The sequence below is a fragment of the Lygodium microphyllum genome, chromosome 13, assembly GCF_053477565.2.
Source record: "Lygodium microphyllum isolate KBCC chromosome 13, Lygodium_microphyllum_v1.1.10, whole genome shotgun sequence".
Taxonomy (NCBI): domain Eukaryota; kingdom Viridiplantae; phylum Streptophyta; class Polypodiopsida; order Schizaeales; family Lygodiaceae; genus Lygodium; species Lygodium microphyllum.
The window spans coordinates 146,921,242-146,938,426 of record NC_141147.1 but is presented as its reverse complement, the minus strand read 5'-3'; the positions used below and the strand labels follow the sequence as shown (position 1 = coordinate 146,938,426).

The 17,185-nt window shown below is 41.6% G+C and overlaps 1 protein-coding gene across 1 annotated transcript; it reads right to left on the bottom strand.

Moving 5' to 3' along the window:
* Positions 1 to 2,262: 2,262 nt before the first annotated feature.
* Positions 2,263 to 15,499, bottom strand: LOC148027321 (agglutinin alpha chain-like). Its single transcript, XM_087691898.1, has 3 exons — positions 15,281 to 15,499; positions 14,802 to 15,059; positions 2,263 to 2,642 (listed from the first exon to the last, which is right to left on the bottom strand). The coding sequence occupies exons 1-3, from the start codon at positions 15,428 to 15,430 to the stop codon at positions 2,376 to 2,378; spliced, it is 675 nt and encodes a 224-aa protein (XP_087548024.1). The 5' UTR covers positions 15,431 to 15,499; the 3' UTR covers positions 2,263 to 2,375.
* Positions 15,500 to 17,185: the final 1,686 nt, after the last annotated feature.

Below are 17,185 nucleotides of genomic sequence, written 5' to 3'. Positions count from 1 at the left end.
AGAATGAAGAAGAGGGGGAGGAGGGAGAATGACAAGTCCATGAGAGCACTCTACAATACCCTCATCTCTTTGAGGTAAGCTATGAGTGAGTTCTTTTATTATGTAGTATAATGGCAAGCTTCCTCTACCTCTTCTCCTATTATCTCCCTCTCTTCTCATCTTCTCATTCCATGTAGCATAATGGCAAACTTCTTCTATCTCTTCTCCTCTTGTCTCCCTCTCCTCTCATCTCTCTCTCTTATATTCCAATATGGTGTCTAGCACATATATTCTCTCTTGTAAATTTGTGTCTTGGCTTTCTTGATTCTCTTTGAGAATAGGGATGTCCTAGCCCATCCTCTCTTTGGCTAGGTGGTGCCCCTCTTTAGTTCTCTTAGTGAGGATTGGAGGTTGGATGGGTAAGAGGCAACCCGTTCATCATTTCAGCCCTCAATGGGTATGGCCCTACCCAAGCTTATAGTGCCATCCTTACATTCATTTAGAGAATTGCTCTATCACAATGACTACAAACCAAACCATCACAATGGATTGTTGAACTATGTTGCTTTGTATTTTCTATTTTTCCTTTTTATGGTTGCAATAGTCATACAGTGTAACTCCTCCTTTCTAGGGACCTTTAAAAGTTAGTCCATAAGGGGTGTTACTAGGAGATCCCATGGTTTTTGAGTAATCTAGAGTATACAACATATGTGTCTTGCTATTTTAAGAACTACTAAAGGAAGATTATGGCTCATTGGACACTTGTTTTCACTATGGCAGTCAAAGGCAAGCACCATCTTTCTCATTTAAAGAAGTTATACAAATATCAACATTCTTTTCTAACAAGAGTAATAGGATATCTCAAAAAAATTGGACCATTTAAACCATCTAGGTCATTAGTCCAAACACTATAACCATTCAAAATCTTGATGGTTTCTCATCCAAGGGTCATAGAGTGCTAGACCAAGATTATGTTTACATTGACATGTCCAAGCTTGCAAGGATGAGTATTTTACTATTGTTCTGATAACCATGATTTGTAGAAAAAATTATTTAAGGTATGCATGAAGATCTATTAGGTTTTTAATCCAAACATTGCCATGTATGCCATAATACAATATTCTATGTCTACATGAAATATCAAAACATAGGCATTAAATGGTTATATCACCGAAAAAAGTTAGAGAAAAGAGAGTAATGTTGCACAAAATAGGTATGTAACTACTTGGTTTGAGGCCTCATTTTTCTACAACATGGTGGTCATTTCAAACATTTAGTGCTAGGATAAACCTCAAGGAAGTTACTATATGTATATCCTCTACATCACATGCATTCATGGCCTATTTATAAATATCCTAATCTATGAATTTTTCTTGAACAAAACATAACCCTTTTCTATTCAATTTGTAAATAACCCCTTTATATTATAGCCTTCTATATATAAAAAATGTATAAAAATGTTATTTTAAAAATACCTTATTTTGAACCCATGTGATGTACACATATATTCACTAGTAACTTACTCGAGGGATAAATAAGCCCATGACTATATTTAGATATGGCCTTGTGACTAAAACTAAAGAGGCTTGCATGTGTGTGTGTTTATCATGTGCACATGTAAGCATGTACACTTGTGTTTCTGTGTGTATGTGTGCACATGTAAATGTAGGTACGTGTGTATGCAACATGTTCATATGTGTCTAGGGGGGTTAGAAAATCTAGGATCACCTTCATATGGCTACTTCCAATTTCATTAATTTTGATTTGTGTTTACGAGCTAGATCAAAGCTTGGATTTCTTATAATCTCCCATATAGAGATTTTTGAGAGAAGGTAGGAAATTCTCTATGTACTTATAGTTTCCTACTATTACAATTAGAAAATGGCACTATTTCAAAATTTTGTTATATAGGGAATTTAGAGATAACATAGGAAATCTTCATAGTGACCTATGATTCCCTACAAGGAGAAGTAGGGAATAACATTCATGTGTACTCTTACATAGGGAATTTTAAAAGAATGTAGGAAATAGTCTATACTGACCTTTAATTCCCTACTATTAGATGTGGGAAATGTGATTTCCTAGTTGTACATAGGGAATACATGCTTACACACATAGGAAATATTTCAACATTTCCTACATTTCACAAGATTTTCTATATAGGGATTGATTAAAAGTCCCTTGTGCATGTTTTCTTGGCTGACCGTTACATTCATAACAATATGGAGTGTGTGTGAAATGAGATCCTAGGGGTGGTGGTGGCGGCGATCATCGACGATTGCACACCTACCTACCTACTCATTATTGTTGCGAGTACTCTTGCAGCTCATTGTAGAGATTTTGAGCACGATTAGGTGATCACTCCATGTTGTTGTTGTTGTGCAGTTCGGCAGGTATTAGTCCCCACCGCGATCGAAGAGATTGTCTTTTATGTAGACACCCATGTTGTCAAGGGCCGATCCCGATCTACCAAAGATGCTGATGATGAATTCGTTCGGCTTAGTAGTACCGGATGTAAACGAGATGCCATCTTGGTCTCCGAACGGACCATAAGTGCCTTGGTTGGTCATGAACTTTATGGAGGTGAGGGCGTTGTAATGGCCTGGCTTTCCGTAGAATCCTCTCACTTGGTTGATGAGCTCTTTCGGATATTGCAAGGTGATCTGGTTGCAAAACACCAAATTGAAGGTACAAGCAATTATAGCTAAACGTAAAACATATAATGTATCTGTAGACCGACGATCAATATTATATGTATTCACACAATAAGGCATTGAAATAAGCGACTCCTATGTGCTTAATACGAAGACGTTGTCGTAGATTTCGTGTAAGGACTGCTGAACATGGAGTTCTAGTTGCAACAAGTGACGAGACTAACAAGAAGAATTTGAATTTTTGATGCCAAAATTCACTATATTCCTTGTCAAGTGAGTTGCATGAGGTCCATGTTCAGAGAAAGCTGTACATATTCAGCTTTACTTCTAGGTGTTCAAGTTCAGTTTTGCCATTGGCACATAGACTTGTTAAATTCAGCTGGGTAATAATTCCTGTGAACAAATTTTCAGGTTTCCATACAAAGTCAAAACAATGGAGTTTTGTGGGCAGCACTGCTCACTGTGCTAGTAGTATGGCAAGTTTAAGATGCTGATGACAAAGAAGTAGATTTGACTTGTCTTTACCCCTTCAAGTTTATTTTCAAATATAGATTCAGCAACTTTACTTGTGTTTTCATGAAGAGCATGAAGGGGAAAAGAGATATGAAATGCCTTAAGAGCAGCTTCTCCAGTTTTGTCTGGATCACAAACTCTGCATACCTCAGCAGGCTCCTGCCTATCCGTCTCTGTACAGGCAGTACCTTGGCTGGTGGATACACCTAGATCCAGAGCGTTCTGTTCCCTTACGATCAATTCATTTGTTTCCTTATTGATTTTAGATTCTACATCATCCTTTACAGAGCTAGAACATTCTACCTTGCTAGCTCCTGAGGGATCACTAATCTTTTTCACTAAACAGACACTGCATAATACATGTACCAATACTGCATGGTTTGATGAGCACTTGGGTATATATTTTGAGAAACCAATGTTCATAGATAAAAATCATTCCTTCCCTGGCCAAAGATTCTTTCCAGACGGAAAATCTTATTAACCTGAAGTGCAATAAGCCAAGTTATTGTCACAGTCATCAAACCAGTTGGTATTAAGATTCCTGTCCCTTCTACTACCCACTTGGCTACTGGATTGACAGAATTGAGTATGCCCTCGTTAGGAACATTGATTGCTTGCTCTGCATCAATCCTTTGCAAACCAGATGATGTGTTGCCATGCAAATCAAACCAAAGTGATGTTCAGAACATTAGGTGAAAATATTTTCAGCCGGATTTGTTTCTCAGATATGCCTTTGTTTGATCCTATTTCCTTCTCTGTCTCAGCCTGAATTTCCCTTCGGATCATTGAGAATTTTGTGAAGCGCTTTCCTGGTAGATGCAAGAATTTTCCCCATTCAAGCACTTCCGATTTGTCATCGGGCGTGGTGATCAGCTGTACGAGCTGCAATACAAGGGGTCGCCGGGTGCAAATGTCTGAATCTCGGGGCAAGAAGTCACGGCCAACGAGGGCTTCCAAGACGTTGGATTTACCACTGCTCTGGCTGCCGACAACAACGACCTGGGGAGAATTGTCAATTAAAGCCACCTTAGCTAGGTCACAGCCCAGCACAAACAGATTCTTCATATAGTTTCCATTAAGATAAACACATGAATCAGGGAAGGTGAAATCAGCATTGTCACAGTGCTCCAATGTTGAGTGCACTAGCAAGAAGCGTGAGCGACCTCGTTCCTCAAACCTTCACGATCTGCACCCATGATGCCTGATCTGACTCCTGCACCACTTGCGTGACCACCTGACATCATTCCGCCAGCAGCTCCAGTTCCACGTGACCAGTAGCTCCAGTTGCCATGCCACCTCTAGCCGCTCCCATATCGAATTGTTTGATCAATAAACTTTGTTATTGTTTTCTGTTCCTCTGCCTCCATATCCACCGCTAATCCCGACCAAAAGTAGAAGTCGAAGTCCTTCTCTCCACTATATGCAAGGTTTTCCCCTATATAATGTCCATCAAAAAGTGCAATCTACAGTTTCCTTCCCCTTAGCAATCATCTTTCGCATTCCTTTGATATCTATTACCTTGACGAGAGACTGTGGTTCTTTCAAATCCATTAGGATACCATTGTGATCAGCTGCCACTGATGCAATCACTGGGATTGCGCCCGATTCCAAGATGTCATCAAGAATGCCTGTCCAATGGATGCTACCTCCAACAACAAAACCCAGAGATCCCCGTACCTTTCGCTTTCTTTCCTCTGGCGTCAGTTCTTCCCTCTTTCCGTTCGTGACCTCCCCTGCTTTTTCTCTCCTTTCTTCCCCAATTAGCATTGCCCCTTCCCTCCTTTTCGTCACACGCTCCTCTTTTCCCTCCCTTCTTAGCATTTGAAATCCCTCTTTAGCAACATTGTCGTCAAGTCTCTTTGCCAATAATGGCATGAAAATCTCTCACCAGCATTGGATAAGAGTGAGATCCAGTTACGGACCTTAAAATATAGTGTGCAGTCTCTTCATTTGTAACCAAGTATCTTATTGCTTCTGATGCCACATCTTTCAACGTACCTGTACCAAACTGGACAGCACGTACCTCAACTCCAAAAAGTCTCATTCTGAATACTTTAAGAGCCTGTCATTCCATATCTTTGGCGCCCATGTAAACAACACATTGTAACCCAAAACAAGCACACACTGTAACAGTGATAACTCCATGCTTCTCATAGCTCATTTCAATGCTTAGCCTCCTTCTTTCCAACTCCTGGATGTGAAGGGTTGTTATCATTAGGTATTTTTGATGTAGCTAGAGAAGGAGAAGACAAAGTCCTAACATGTTCACCAGCATCAGTTGTGCTTTCCACTCAACCTTGCTCAACATAGGTTGAAAGCATCTCATCATATTCGCCACTTTTGTCTCCAACTCCTCCCCACTATACTCATACGCATTAAATAAATGTAATCACAACAACTAAGTATGTACAAAGTACCAAATCCCATGCACAACTTTTGGGTGGTTTACACACCTCGAATGCGCAGCAATACGACATCCACCCCCTCTAAACCTGCGCATCCTCCGGATGTGCCAACTATCCAGGATCATTCAACTCCACAAACAGGTCAAGTCCATCTTCTGATTCTAGTAAACCTGTTTCTCCATCAGCTTCATCATCTATGTCTTCTGTCTCATCTGCTTGTCTATCTCCTATCTGCTCTTCTTCTGTCAATGCTTCAAGTGTATATTCTTCATCTTCTCTTTTCTTGAAAATCTTGACTCGTTTTCCAGCAATAGGCACCCTCAATGTTGTTCCATCTAATTCAGCCAGCTCATAGGTACCATTGTCAAAAACCTGCTTTACTTCATATGGTCCAAACCATCTTTGAACCATTTTTCTCATGCTACTATGCTGATTTTCTAGACTACTGTCATAGACTAGAACCCAATCTCCTTCTTTTATGGCTCTAGGCCTCAAGCGATGCCTTAAATCAAACCTGTCCTTATTTTTGAGACGGGCTGCTTTCAAACGGTCAACGGCTAGCTGCACATCTTCTGTCCTTCTCTCTAGTTGACGAATCCGAAGGGCTAACAGCTCTTCCCTTGATAAATTCTCATGCCACGGAAGAACACTCCAAGTGAGAGCACAAATTTCAGTAGGCATGACAGGTTGTTGCCCATACATCAACTCCGCTGGCATGTATCCAGTAGTCACACTATGTGTAGAGCGATCAGCCCACAATGCAAAAGGTAGTAATCTCGGCCAATCTCCAATCCGACCTCTACAAGCTTTTGCCAATGCTTTAACTATGGGTGGATGTCCTCTTTCACTTTTGCCATTTCCCTCTGGATTATAGGCAGTAGTAAGAGCCAATTTAATCCCAAGCCGTGAGAAGAATTCTCTAGCTTCATCAGCATCTAGCTCTCCACGATCAGCTGTAATCTTGCCTATACATCCATACCTGCAAAATATTTCTTCCAACAAGAATTTACATACTGTAGTGGTGGTCTTCGTCCGCAACGGTCTACCTTCAACATAGTTTGTAAGATCCTCCCTAGCCAAGACAAGATATCTCATCGGCCAAAGTCCCATTGGCAAAGTAACCAAGTCTACCACCCACTTGTAATGCATACATAGTGGATAAGTCGGATGCAACTCATCACGATGTCGCACTAAAGAGTAAAGCTGGCAATCCCTGCAAGTCTCCACAAAGTGAGAAACATCTTTATACATCCCTTTCCACCAGTATCTTTCTTTGATTTTCTCATAGGTAGCCCACACACCTCTATGTCCAGCCCATGAGCTCTCATGAAACTCTCGCATAATCTGTATTTGCATCGCTACATCACAAACTACTCTCAAGGGCAAGCCTCCTCTCTTTCTTGGATGCTTCCAAAGAAAACCATCCTTCAAGAAATACCCATAAGCCTTCCTTATGATTTTCTTAAATTCATCATCAGTCCAATCATCTCTTCGAGTCAATGAACTTAGATATTGTCCAATTTGCAGCCACTCATCAACATAAAGTTCTTCATTAAAGGCTTCAATAGTAGATACATGACAATCATGAATAAGGACAGAAGCAGCAAACTCTGTCTCATCGTCTTCTGCAAGCATTGACTCCTCATCCTCATATCTCGCTCTAGAAAGCATGTCAGCAACTGGATTATCTTTCCCTGCTATGTGTCTAAATTCTGGATTCAATGATTTGATATAGGCAATCCATCGAAGCATCGCTATATCTGGAGTCGAGCAACTAGTAATCATGCCAAGCAAAGGCAAACAATCTGTTTCCACAATAACTGAAGCTCCAATAAAATATCCTTTGTCACACTTCAGTGCAGTGACTACTCCCCACAACTCTCTTTTAATCTGCGGATATCTCATTTGTCGCTCATTAAGAACTTTAGCTCCAAAGCGGATTGCATACCTATTTCCATCAGCATCATCCTGTCCCACAGCCCAACCTATACCAATAGGGCTAGTATCAACTGTCAACATGATCGGCCGTCCACACTGATAATCTGCCTTGCGTAGAGTAGGAGCGGATTGCAACAGCTTCTTGAGCTTACGCATGGCTTTTGAATGCTTCTCATTCCAATGAAATTTTTTCCCCTTTCGAAACAGCCGATAGAGAACATCTGCAATATGAGCAAAATGAGGAATCCAAATAATGTAAAATACACAAGCTCCCACAAATCTTCGTACCTCTGAAGTAGTCGAGCAATACTCTGCAATCCTGTTTATGGCATCCACCTTTGCAGGAGAAGGCTTTCTGCCATAATATCCAACCATATGCCCAACTATGATGACTTCATTAACAGCAAAGACAGATTTCAGCCCTGAAAGTGTCAAATTTACCTCCTCTAATCGTGTCAATATTTGTTCACAAGCATTCAAGTGATCAGCCACAAACTGTCTACATCCACGCAAATCAAGACTTTCATTCTTTTCTTCTTCTGCACAACCCTTAATAGGCACATCATCTAGAAAAGGCATGGTATACTGCGGAATATAGTCTCGAAGAACTCTATGCATAGCATTCATCATATGAGCAACTGAGTTTGTAGCACCTTGAGGCAAGGTACACATCCTCACAAGACCAATAGGTGTCCGCATAGTAGTAATATCCCTGCTTTCCAAGGCAAGCTGAAACTGATCATAACCTGAATACAAGTCTCCTAGAGAATAGATGGCTCGTCCTGCAAAAGCCTCAGCAAATTCATCCACAACTGGACCTGTACCCACATTCCTGATTGTCACTTTGTTCACGGGCTGCATATCCTGAATAAATCTCAAAGTACCATTCTTCTTTGGTACAGTAAACCACCTGTTAGAATAGGGTGCAGAAGAGGGTTCCAAAATCCCCATTTTAATCTTCTCATTCAGCAACTCTATCAGCTTTGGCAAGTGTGCTTTAGGCACAGGTATAGGGCGTATATTCCATGGTACATGAGGAACAGTGAAGATGACCATGGGTGCAACCAATTCGGGACTAATACAGCCAATTTCATGTGGAAAGAAAGCAAATGCTTTACCATGACGTCCAAGCATCTCTCTAAAACATTCTTTTTCCACTGGAAGCAAAAAATCATCATTTCCAATCTTCAATTCTGCAAGAGTTTCAGCTGTAAACTTATGTCCAATATTTGCAGGATCCCTCAACATAGGCTGCTTCATAGCTTTTTCAATCTGTTCATCACTATCAGAAGGAAGCGGGCCTGCAACCGGCTTAACCTTCTTATCAACTGTTTTATATTTTGTGTCAACCTTGGCATCATTCAAGCACTCTTTCCTTTGCTGCAATTTCTGCAAATTTTCAGCATCTTTCAACTCTGTTGGCTGAAAAATTTCAGCCTTTAGCTCTTTGGACTGCATGGGTGCAGTCTGAAACTCTGTATGCAGAAATTTTTCTGCATTCAACTCTGTTGGCTAAATGAATTCAGCCCTCGGCTCTATGGACTGCATAGATGCGTCCTGAAACTCTGTATGCAGAAATTTTTCTGCATTCAACTCTGTTGGCTGAATGAATTCAGCCCTCTGCAATTCTATTAGCTGATCAAGATCAGCCATAAATTCAGTTTGCTGAGTTTTCTCAGCCTCTAACTCTGTTTGCAGCATAAAACCAGAAATTTCCTGAAACATATCCAAGGTTTGCACATGTATGATCTTTGAACCCTTGCATACATCAGTTTTCAGCATTGCTCTTATCTCAAACAATGTATCTGCATAAGACATCCCTTCATACAATCCATCCACATGCTCTTCTGCTTGCAAAATACCTGCATTCTTCAACTCTTTCTCCTTACGACCAATGTACTGCCTGGCAGCTCTAGGCAAATCTGAAATTTTCTGATAACTCACTGAACTATCTGAAGTAAACCCAACAAAATTATTGAAGAAAGACTGGCTGCCAGGAGGCGAGATCTCCTCTTTTCTCCGCTCCGTACCACTGGCGTCTCGCAAGACAGCGGTACCTAATGAAAATCCAACTCCTTCGCAGGTAATGGTGCCTCACGCAAGGAGTCCCTCTTTCTCGGATGATTTACCCCAACAGTCATAAACTGAACAGCTCGCATACCATCTTTACTGCGTATCCGCGCATAAGCTGATCCGTCATCCATCACTTTTGTTTCCATTCTTGCTTCTGTAATGAAAGGCTGTCCAAGAATAATCGGATAAGAGCATGAATCCTGAACAAAGCAATGATAATCCTCTTCAACATTACCAATAGAAATTCTGATACTCGGACAAGCAGCATACATATCACCAGAAGTATTATTGGCGGCTCTCATGCGCCAGCCATGCTCTGCATCCATAGGCCACTTGCCACTCTCATAAACACCTCGAGCAATAAGATTAATCTCAGAACCATGATCAACTAAAGCAATCAAGGGAATTTGTTTCTCTCCGATCCTTACCACTGTCTCAGTGGTTGCTCTAGCCCAATGACTTCGTGAAAAATGGCTGCGAGGAATGAGAATAGGGGTTTCATCATCTTCATACTGCATAGGGTGCATTATTTTCTCCAATTGGGGATTAACAGAAGCATTCTCAACCATCATTGCATCATCATGCTCTTCCCCAAGAGCTCCATGCCACAATCCCTGTAAAGCAGGTCCTTCCATCGCATGTCGTTTCCTCCGCAAAAGATCCTGCATCTGATCCTGTATTTCTCTTCTAGCAATCCCAAGAGCCTCTCCAACAGTTAAAGTGACTTCACTATTCAAAATTCTTTCATGAAAAATCTTACTCATATCCGTTTGCATATCAAGATCTCACAAGAGCTTGAATCCTGGCTCTTTTCTTGGTTGCCTCTTTTCTTTCTGCTTGTCTCCCATTGGTTGATCAGAACCTGTTTGAGCTGGAGAATTTGACATAGGTGGAGCTGTAACAGGTGGTGAAACAAAGTCACCCCCTCTAGTCTTTTTGGAGGAGCTAGGACCTTCCTCATCTCTTCTTCTCTTTTCCTCAACCATTGCATCTAAACCCTGCGTTTTAGCCATATAAGCAAAAATAGAATACCTCTCAACAGGAGAATCCCATCCTGTTTCTCCTCGGATGCTAGAGCCCACACAAGTCATAGTAGAAGTTTGAACTTTCCCTCTTCTCGCTATCTCCAAGGCAAAAGACCATAAAGCAGAGTCTCCATCAGATTTCTGCTCAAGCTGGACTCCAAAAGCTGAAGCATCTCCTCTAACACTCACATAAGCTGATCGCGCAGCCATATCATCAACAAGCTTCTTCATACCTCCCTTACCAAAGTTCGTGTCAAGAGGAGCGCCAGTCTCTGTCAGCCATATCTTCCCATCTTGTCCCCAAAACACTACATTCTTCTTACGTGCTTCCTGAAAAGCATCACAATCTCTGCAGTGTTGGTGCTCTGTACTATCACACCAAATACATCATCGCCCTTTCCTTTGACCAGCTGGAAAAGCAGTCACTAGAGCAGGTGCTACAGCAGGTACTGACATAAGTTGCTCCTTTAACTTACCAACTTCAGCTTTGACTGCTTCAATTGTCAAATCCGCCAAGCCTTTAATAACGTCATCTACAGATAAGGGCACTGGAGCAGCAAGAACTGGTGGATTCATAACAGGAGGAGTAGGCTTAGGCAAAGAAGCAGCAGGGGTAGAAGAAGAAGTCTCCAAGGATTTTTCAGGAACTGATCCTGTATTTCGATGCAATCTTACTCTCCTGCGCTGCTTCTTGACAAGAGCATTCACAGCATCAATGACATGTCTCCACTCAGTCTTTAGACCTGAATCAGTAGCTTGATCTTCCAAAAGATCATCCAACTTTTCCTGTAAATCAGCATCTGCAGCTTGCAAAAATAACTCCACTTTCTGCATCTCCAAAGCTTGCTGTTCAGTCCCATCCAACTGATCATAACGGCTTTTAAACTCTCGCAGAAGAGCGGTAACAGAAAGTCCCTTATTAGGCATAGAAACCCATGCTAAAAATTCCTGCGATTCATAAGACCTGTATCCTCCAGGAAATATTCATCTTTTAATGCCTTTTTAAATTCAGCCCAACCTGCATGTGCCTCTTGAATTTCTGCAATTCGACCTTCAAGAGTGCGCACCACGATCCGCAAGAAGTAGCGGCTCCAAACATCTTGAGAAACCCCAAAAAACTTCATCTTTTCTTCATACAAATGCAGGTAAGTTGACACTTGCTGGCCATTAAACTGCTTCATCTCCTGTTGGACAGCTTTCAAGGCATCCATAGCATCACTGTCACGTTTTGCATGAGCTTGCTGTTGCATATACATGGTAAATGACTGAAACAGGTTCTTCATGACATTATCATCTGTCATCTCTTCTTGCGAGTCTCCCATCTTGCTGATGTCGCAGCACTTTCACATCGGGTTCACCAGAAATGTCGTAGATTTCGTGTAAGGACTGCTGAATACGGAGTTCTAGTTGCAACAAGTGAAGAGACTAACAAGAAGAATTTGAATTTTTGATGCTAAAATTCACTATATTCCTTGTCAAGCAAGTTGCATGAGGTCCATGTTCAGAGAAAGCTGTACATATTCAGCTTTACTTCCAGGTGTTCAAGTTCAGTTTTGCCATTGGCACATAGACTTGTTAAATTCAGCTGGGTAATAATTCCTGTGAACAAATTTTCAGGTTTCCATACAAAGTCAAAACAATGGAGTTTTGTGGGCAGCACTGCTCACTGTGCTAGTAGTATGGCCAGTTTAAGATGCTGATGACAAAGAAGTAGATTTGACTTGTCTTTACCCCTTCAAGTTTATTTTCAAATATAGATTCAACAACTTTACTTGTGTTTTCATGAAGAGCATGAAGGGGAAAAGAGATATGAAATGCCTTAAGAGCAGCTTCTCCAGTTTTGTCTGGATCACAAACTCTGCATACCTCAGCAGGCTCCTGCCTATCCGTCTCTGTACAGGCAGTACCTTGGCTGGTGGATACACCTAGATCCAGAGCGTTCTGTTCCCTTCCGATCAATTCATTTGTTTCCTTATTGATTTTAGATTCTACATCATCCTTTACAGAGCTAGAACATTCTACCTTGCTAGCTCCTGAGGGATCACCAATCTTTTTCACTAAACAGACACTGCATAATACATGTATCAATACTGCATGGTTTGATGAGCACTTGGGTATATATTTTGAGAAACCAATGTTCATAGATAAAAATCATTCCTTCCCTGGCCAAAGATTCTTTCTAGACGGAAAATCTTATTAACCTGAAGTGCAATAAGCCAAGTTATTGTCACAATCATCAAACCAGTTGCTATTAAGATTCCTATCCCTGCTACTACCCACTTGGCTGCTGGATTGACAGAATTGAGTATGCCCTCATTAGGAACATTGATTGCTTGCTCTGCATCAATCCTTTGCAAACCAGATGATGTGTTGCCATGCAAATCAAACCAAAGTGATGTTCAGAACATTAGGTGAAAATATTTTCAGCCGGATTTGTTTCTCAGATATGCCTTTGTTTGATCCTATTTCCTTCTCTGTCTCAGCCTGAATTTCCCTTTGGATCATTGAGAATTTTGTGAAGCACTTTCCTGGTAGATGCAAGAATTTTTCCCATTCAAGCACTTCCGATTTGTCATCGGGCGTGGTGATCAGCTGTACGAGCTGCAATACAAGGGGTCGCCGGGTGCAAATGTCTGAATCTCGGGGCAAGAAGTCACGGCCAACAAGGGCTTCCAAGACGTTGGATTTACCACTGCTCTGGCTGCCGACAACAACGACCTGGGGAGAATTGTCAATTATAGCCACCTTAGCTAGGTCACAGCCCAGCACAAACAGATTCTTCATATAGTTTCCATTAAGATAAACACATGAATCAGGGAAGGTGAAATCAGCATTGTCACAGTGCTCCAATGTTGAGTGCACTAGCAAGAAGCGTGAGCGACCTCGTTCCTCAAACCTTCACGATCTGCACCCATGATGCCTGATCTGACTCCTGCACCACTTGCGTGACCACCTGACATCATTCCGCCAGCAGCTCCAGTTCCACATGACCAGTAGCTCCAGTTGCCATGCCACCTCTAGCCGCTCCCATATCTAATTGTTTGATCAATAAACTCTGTTATTGTTTTCGCTTCCTCTGCCTCCATATCCACCGCTAATCCCGACCAAAAGTAGAAGTCGAAGTCCTTCTCTCCACTATATGCAAGGTTTTCCCCTGTATAATGTCCATCAAAAAGCGCAATCTACAGTTTCCTTCCCCTCAGCAATCAGCTTTCGCATTCCTTTGATATCTATTACCTTGACGAGAGACTGTGGTTCTTTCAAATCCATTAGGATACCATTGTGATCAGCTGCCACTGATGCAATCACTGGGATTGCGCCCGATTCCAAGATGTCATCAAGAATGCCTATCCAATGGATGCTACCTCCAACAACAAAACCCAGAGATCCCCGTACCTTTCGCTTTCTTTCCTCTGGCGTCAGTTCTTCCCTCTTTCCGTTTGTGACCTCCCCTGCTTTTTCTCTCCTTTCTTCCCCAATTAGCATTGCCCCTTCCCTCCTTTTCGTCACACGCTCCTCTTTTCCCTCCCTTCTTAGCATTTGAAATCCCTCTTTAGCAACATTGTCGTCAAGTCTCTTTGCCAATAATGGCATGAAAATCTCTCACCAGCATTGGATAAGAGTGAGATCCAGTTACGGACCTTAAAATATAGTGTGCAGTCTCTTCATTTGTAACCAAGTATCTTATTGCTTCTGATGCCACATCTTTCAACGTACCTGTACCAAACTAGACAGCATGTACCTCAACTCCAAAAAGTCTCATTCTGAATACTTTAAGAGCCTGTCGTTCCATATCTTTGGCGCCCATGTAAACAACACATTGTAACCCAAAACAAGCACACACTGTAACAGTGATAACTCCATGCTTCTCATAGCTCATTTCAATGCTTAGCCTCCTTCTTTCCAACTCCTGGATGTGAAGGGTTGTTATCATTAGGTATTTTTGATGTAGCTGGAGAAGGAGAAGACAAAGTCCTAACATGTTCACCAGCATCAGTTGTGCTTTCCACTCAACCTTGCTCAACATAGGTTGAAAGCATCTCATCATATTCGCCACTTTTGTCTCCAACTCCTCCCCACTATACTCATACGCATTAAATAAATGTAATCACAACAACTAAGTATGTACAAAGTACCAAATCCCATGCACAACTTTTGGGTGGTTTACACACCTCGAATGCGCAGCAATACAACAACGTATAAGTAATACGCACCTCTACGTGCTTGTTGTCGTCGGACTGCTGGCCATGAAGTTGTGCCCAGTACGGGTAGACTCGGAAACCATCCGTGACCTGATACTGCACTTGGATGCCACGGATGTACTTCTCCCCGTGCCATAGCTTAATCGTCTGTATCCCCAGCACGTGGATTGCGCTTGATGGTATGGATCTTAAGTCGTCGAACTCAGAGCCTCCGTCTCCGCCCCAGGGGCCCCTGCGCTCAATCGGCCAAGGAACCGTACTTGTCTGGGCCTGCACAAATTAGATCAAACCATTAATGAAAAAGGAAGTTAATCAGAAACAAAAAACAGCAAGAGTTCTGATGACGATGATCTGATCACTGCAATAATAAGCAGGTAAATAACCTTTTTGCCTCTCCACCTCATGAATTCTGAATCCTGATCATAGTATCGCAACAAGGGGTTGATTAATCCAGTACGTGTGTACGTGACGACGACGTACGCTTGTCATACCTGTTTAGTCTGATGACTCTCCGCGACGTCCGCCGACCTAGTGGCTACCGTTGCATGCACAAGTACATGATTAATCACCAGTAGTAGCTGTAAGAGCGTTACTATCTTCATTGAGAAGGACGTCGTCGATGATCTTAATATCTCCCCCATGATTACCAAGACTGCTGCTCGCCAGCTGCTTCGTGATGTTATTCGGCGTACTGAATATACCGATGTGTGGGTCGGCTCTTATATAGCCGTCGTGTGTGTGCCACGCAGGCGTGTTGTAGTCTGCTGTCACGTCTTGGCCAAGTCAGTGGAAGTAGTGCCCACTAGCTCTATGAAAGCCATATGTTGATGTGTTTTCTAATTTGTGCGCATAATTTACTAACCCCACATGTTTATGCGCATAATTGCCGCGTTTTAAAAGCTTGGTCCCTCTCGATAATTCTCTGGTGCGTTTTACTTATTGATTACCAACCCTAAAGTAATTCGACATGGCTAGTCCGCTACTGTGCGCACTACCTTCACCAAAATGGATACTTGTCGATTCACATCACGCACAGGCTTCAGCATGTGTGGAATGAACCAGATTTCTTCTTTGTATATTCTACCCATGCCATCAATTATTATTCGCATGTACCCCCTGTGTGCATGTCACGTTTTCCCAATCCCTCGGTGAGCACATCTATTCTCGAGAAATTGGCATACAACCTACACGTAACATGGATCCGGTAGTAAGACATTTGTTGGCTATGACCACACACCAAGCACGAGTTAGTTGTATTCCCTTCGTTCGATTAACATTATATTTTATGTATCATGTGTAGTTCTAATGCTTCTAGTGTTGGACACATGGAGGTATACTTTGTTGGCATGCTAGTCATGTGCTTAAACTTGTATAAGTTGGCCATTCTAGGTGACTTTTGGCCGTCTTAGACATTTCTCGTTGTTGCTTTATGATTTTTTCATAGAACCCTTCTTATCTTTCATTATTGGCTATGTAGCTAGGGTGTTGCTCCTTGAATCAATATGCAACTCATGAGGTGGTTATTTTTCACTAGCTCTCTTTGTGTCGATTCCCCTTTGTGTGTGTGTGCACATGTACACCTCTCTCTCTCTCTCTCTCAATATATATATATACACACACACTTCTAGCACAAGCATGTTTCATCACTATGCATAATTGTGAGATTATTGGGGGGAGGAGAGTGAGAAAAGAGAGCTTTAGCACTTGGGGATCCTACAATCATGGAGCCTCTATTGAGGAATTCGTACTGTTGTTATTTTGCTTGTATCTCAACATTGTATGTGTCATGTGTATTATGGCTTATGGAGGTGCTTTTAACACTTTTCAAGGGGTGAAAAGAAACCATCCATATTATAAGGTGTATTCAAAGGATATTATAAATTCCATTTTACTTACATTTTATAAGGTAGTGAAATGATCCCATTTTTGTTAAGAAACTTATAGGCTCTCATGTGTAACTACATTAAAAAACCCTCTTTATGTAAATTTATCAAAGTTTACTCAAATCAAAGAACCCTTATATTGATTGCCTGTGGTACACTTATATTTTTGTGAGATGCATCCCGAAGTGAAACTTATGGTGGTGGACATATAAAGGTTATGTACTTAGTTAATATGCTCATCACATTGGTGGAACTTATATATATTGACCCATCTAACTAACCCTTTGGGCCTCCAAGACATGTCTCAAGGTCACTTTATTATTTTCTCTCAGAAGCCATCTTAACTATCACTATTTGCCATATAGCATGGGTGATGCCCCTTCAATCCAAGTGTAACTCATGAGGTGGTTACTTTTCACTCATTCTATCTCTGTATATATGTACTTCTAGCTTGAGTGTAGTTACAAATTTTCATGACTATGAGATATTGTGGAAAGACCGAGAGAACGAGAG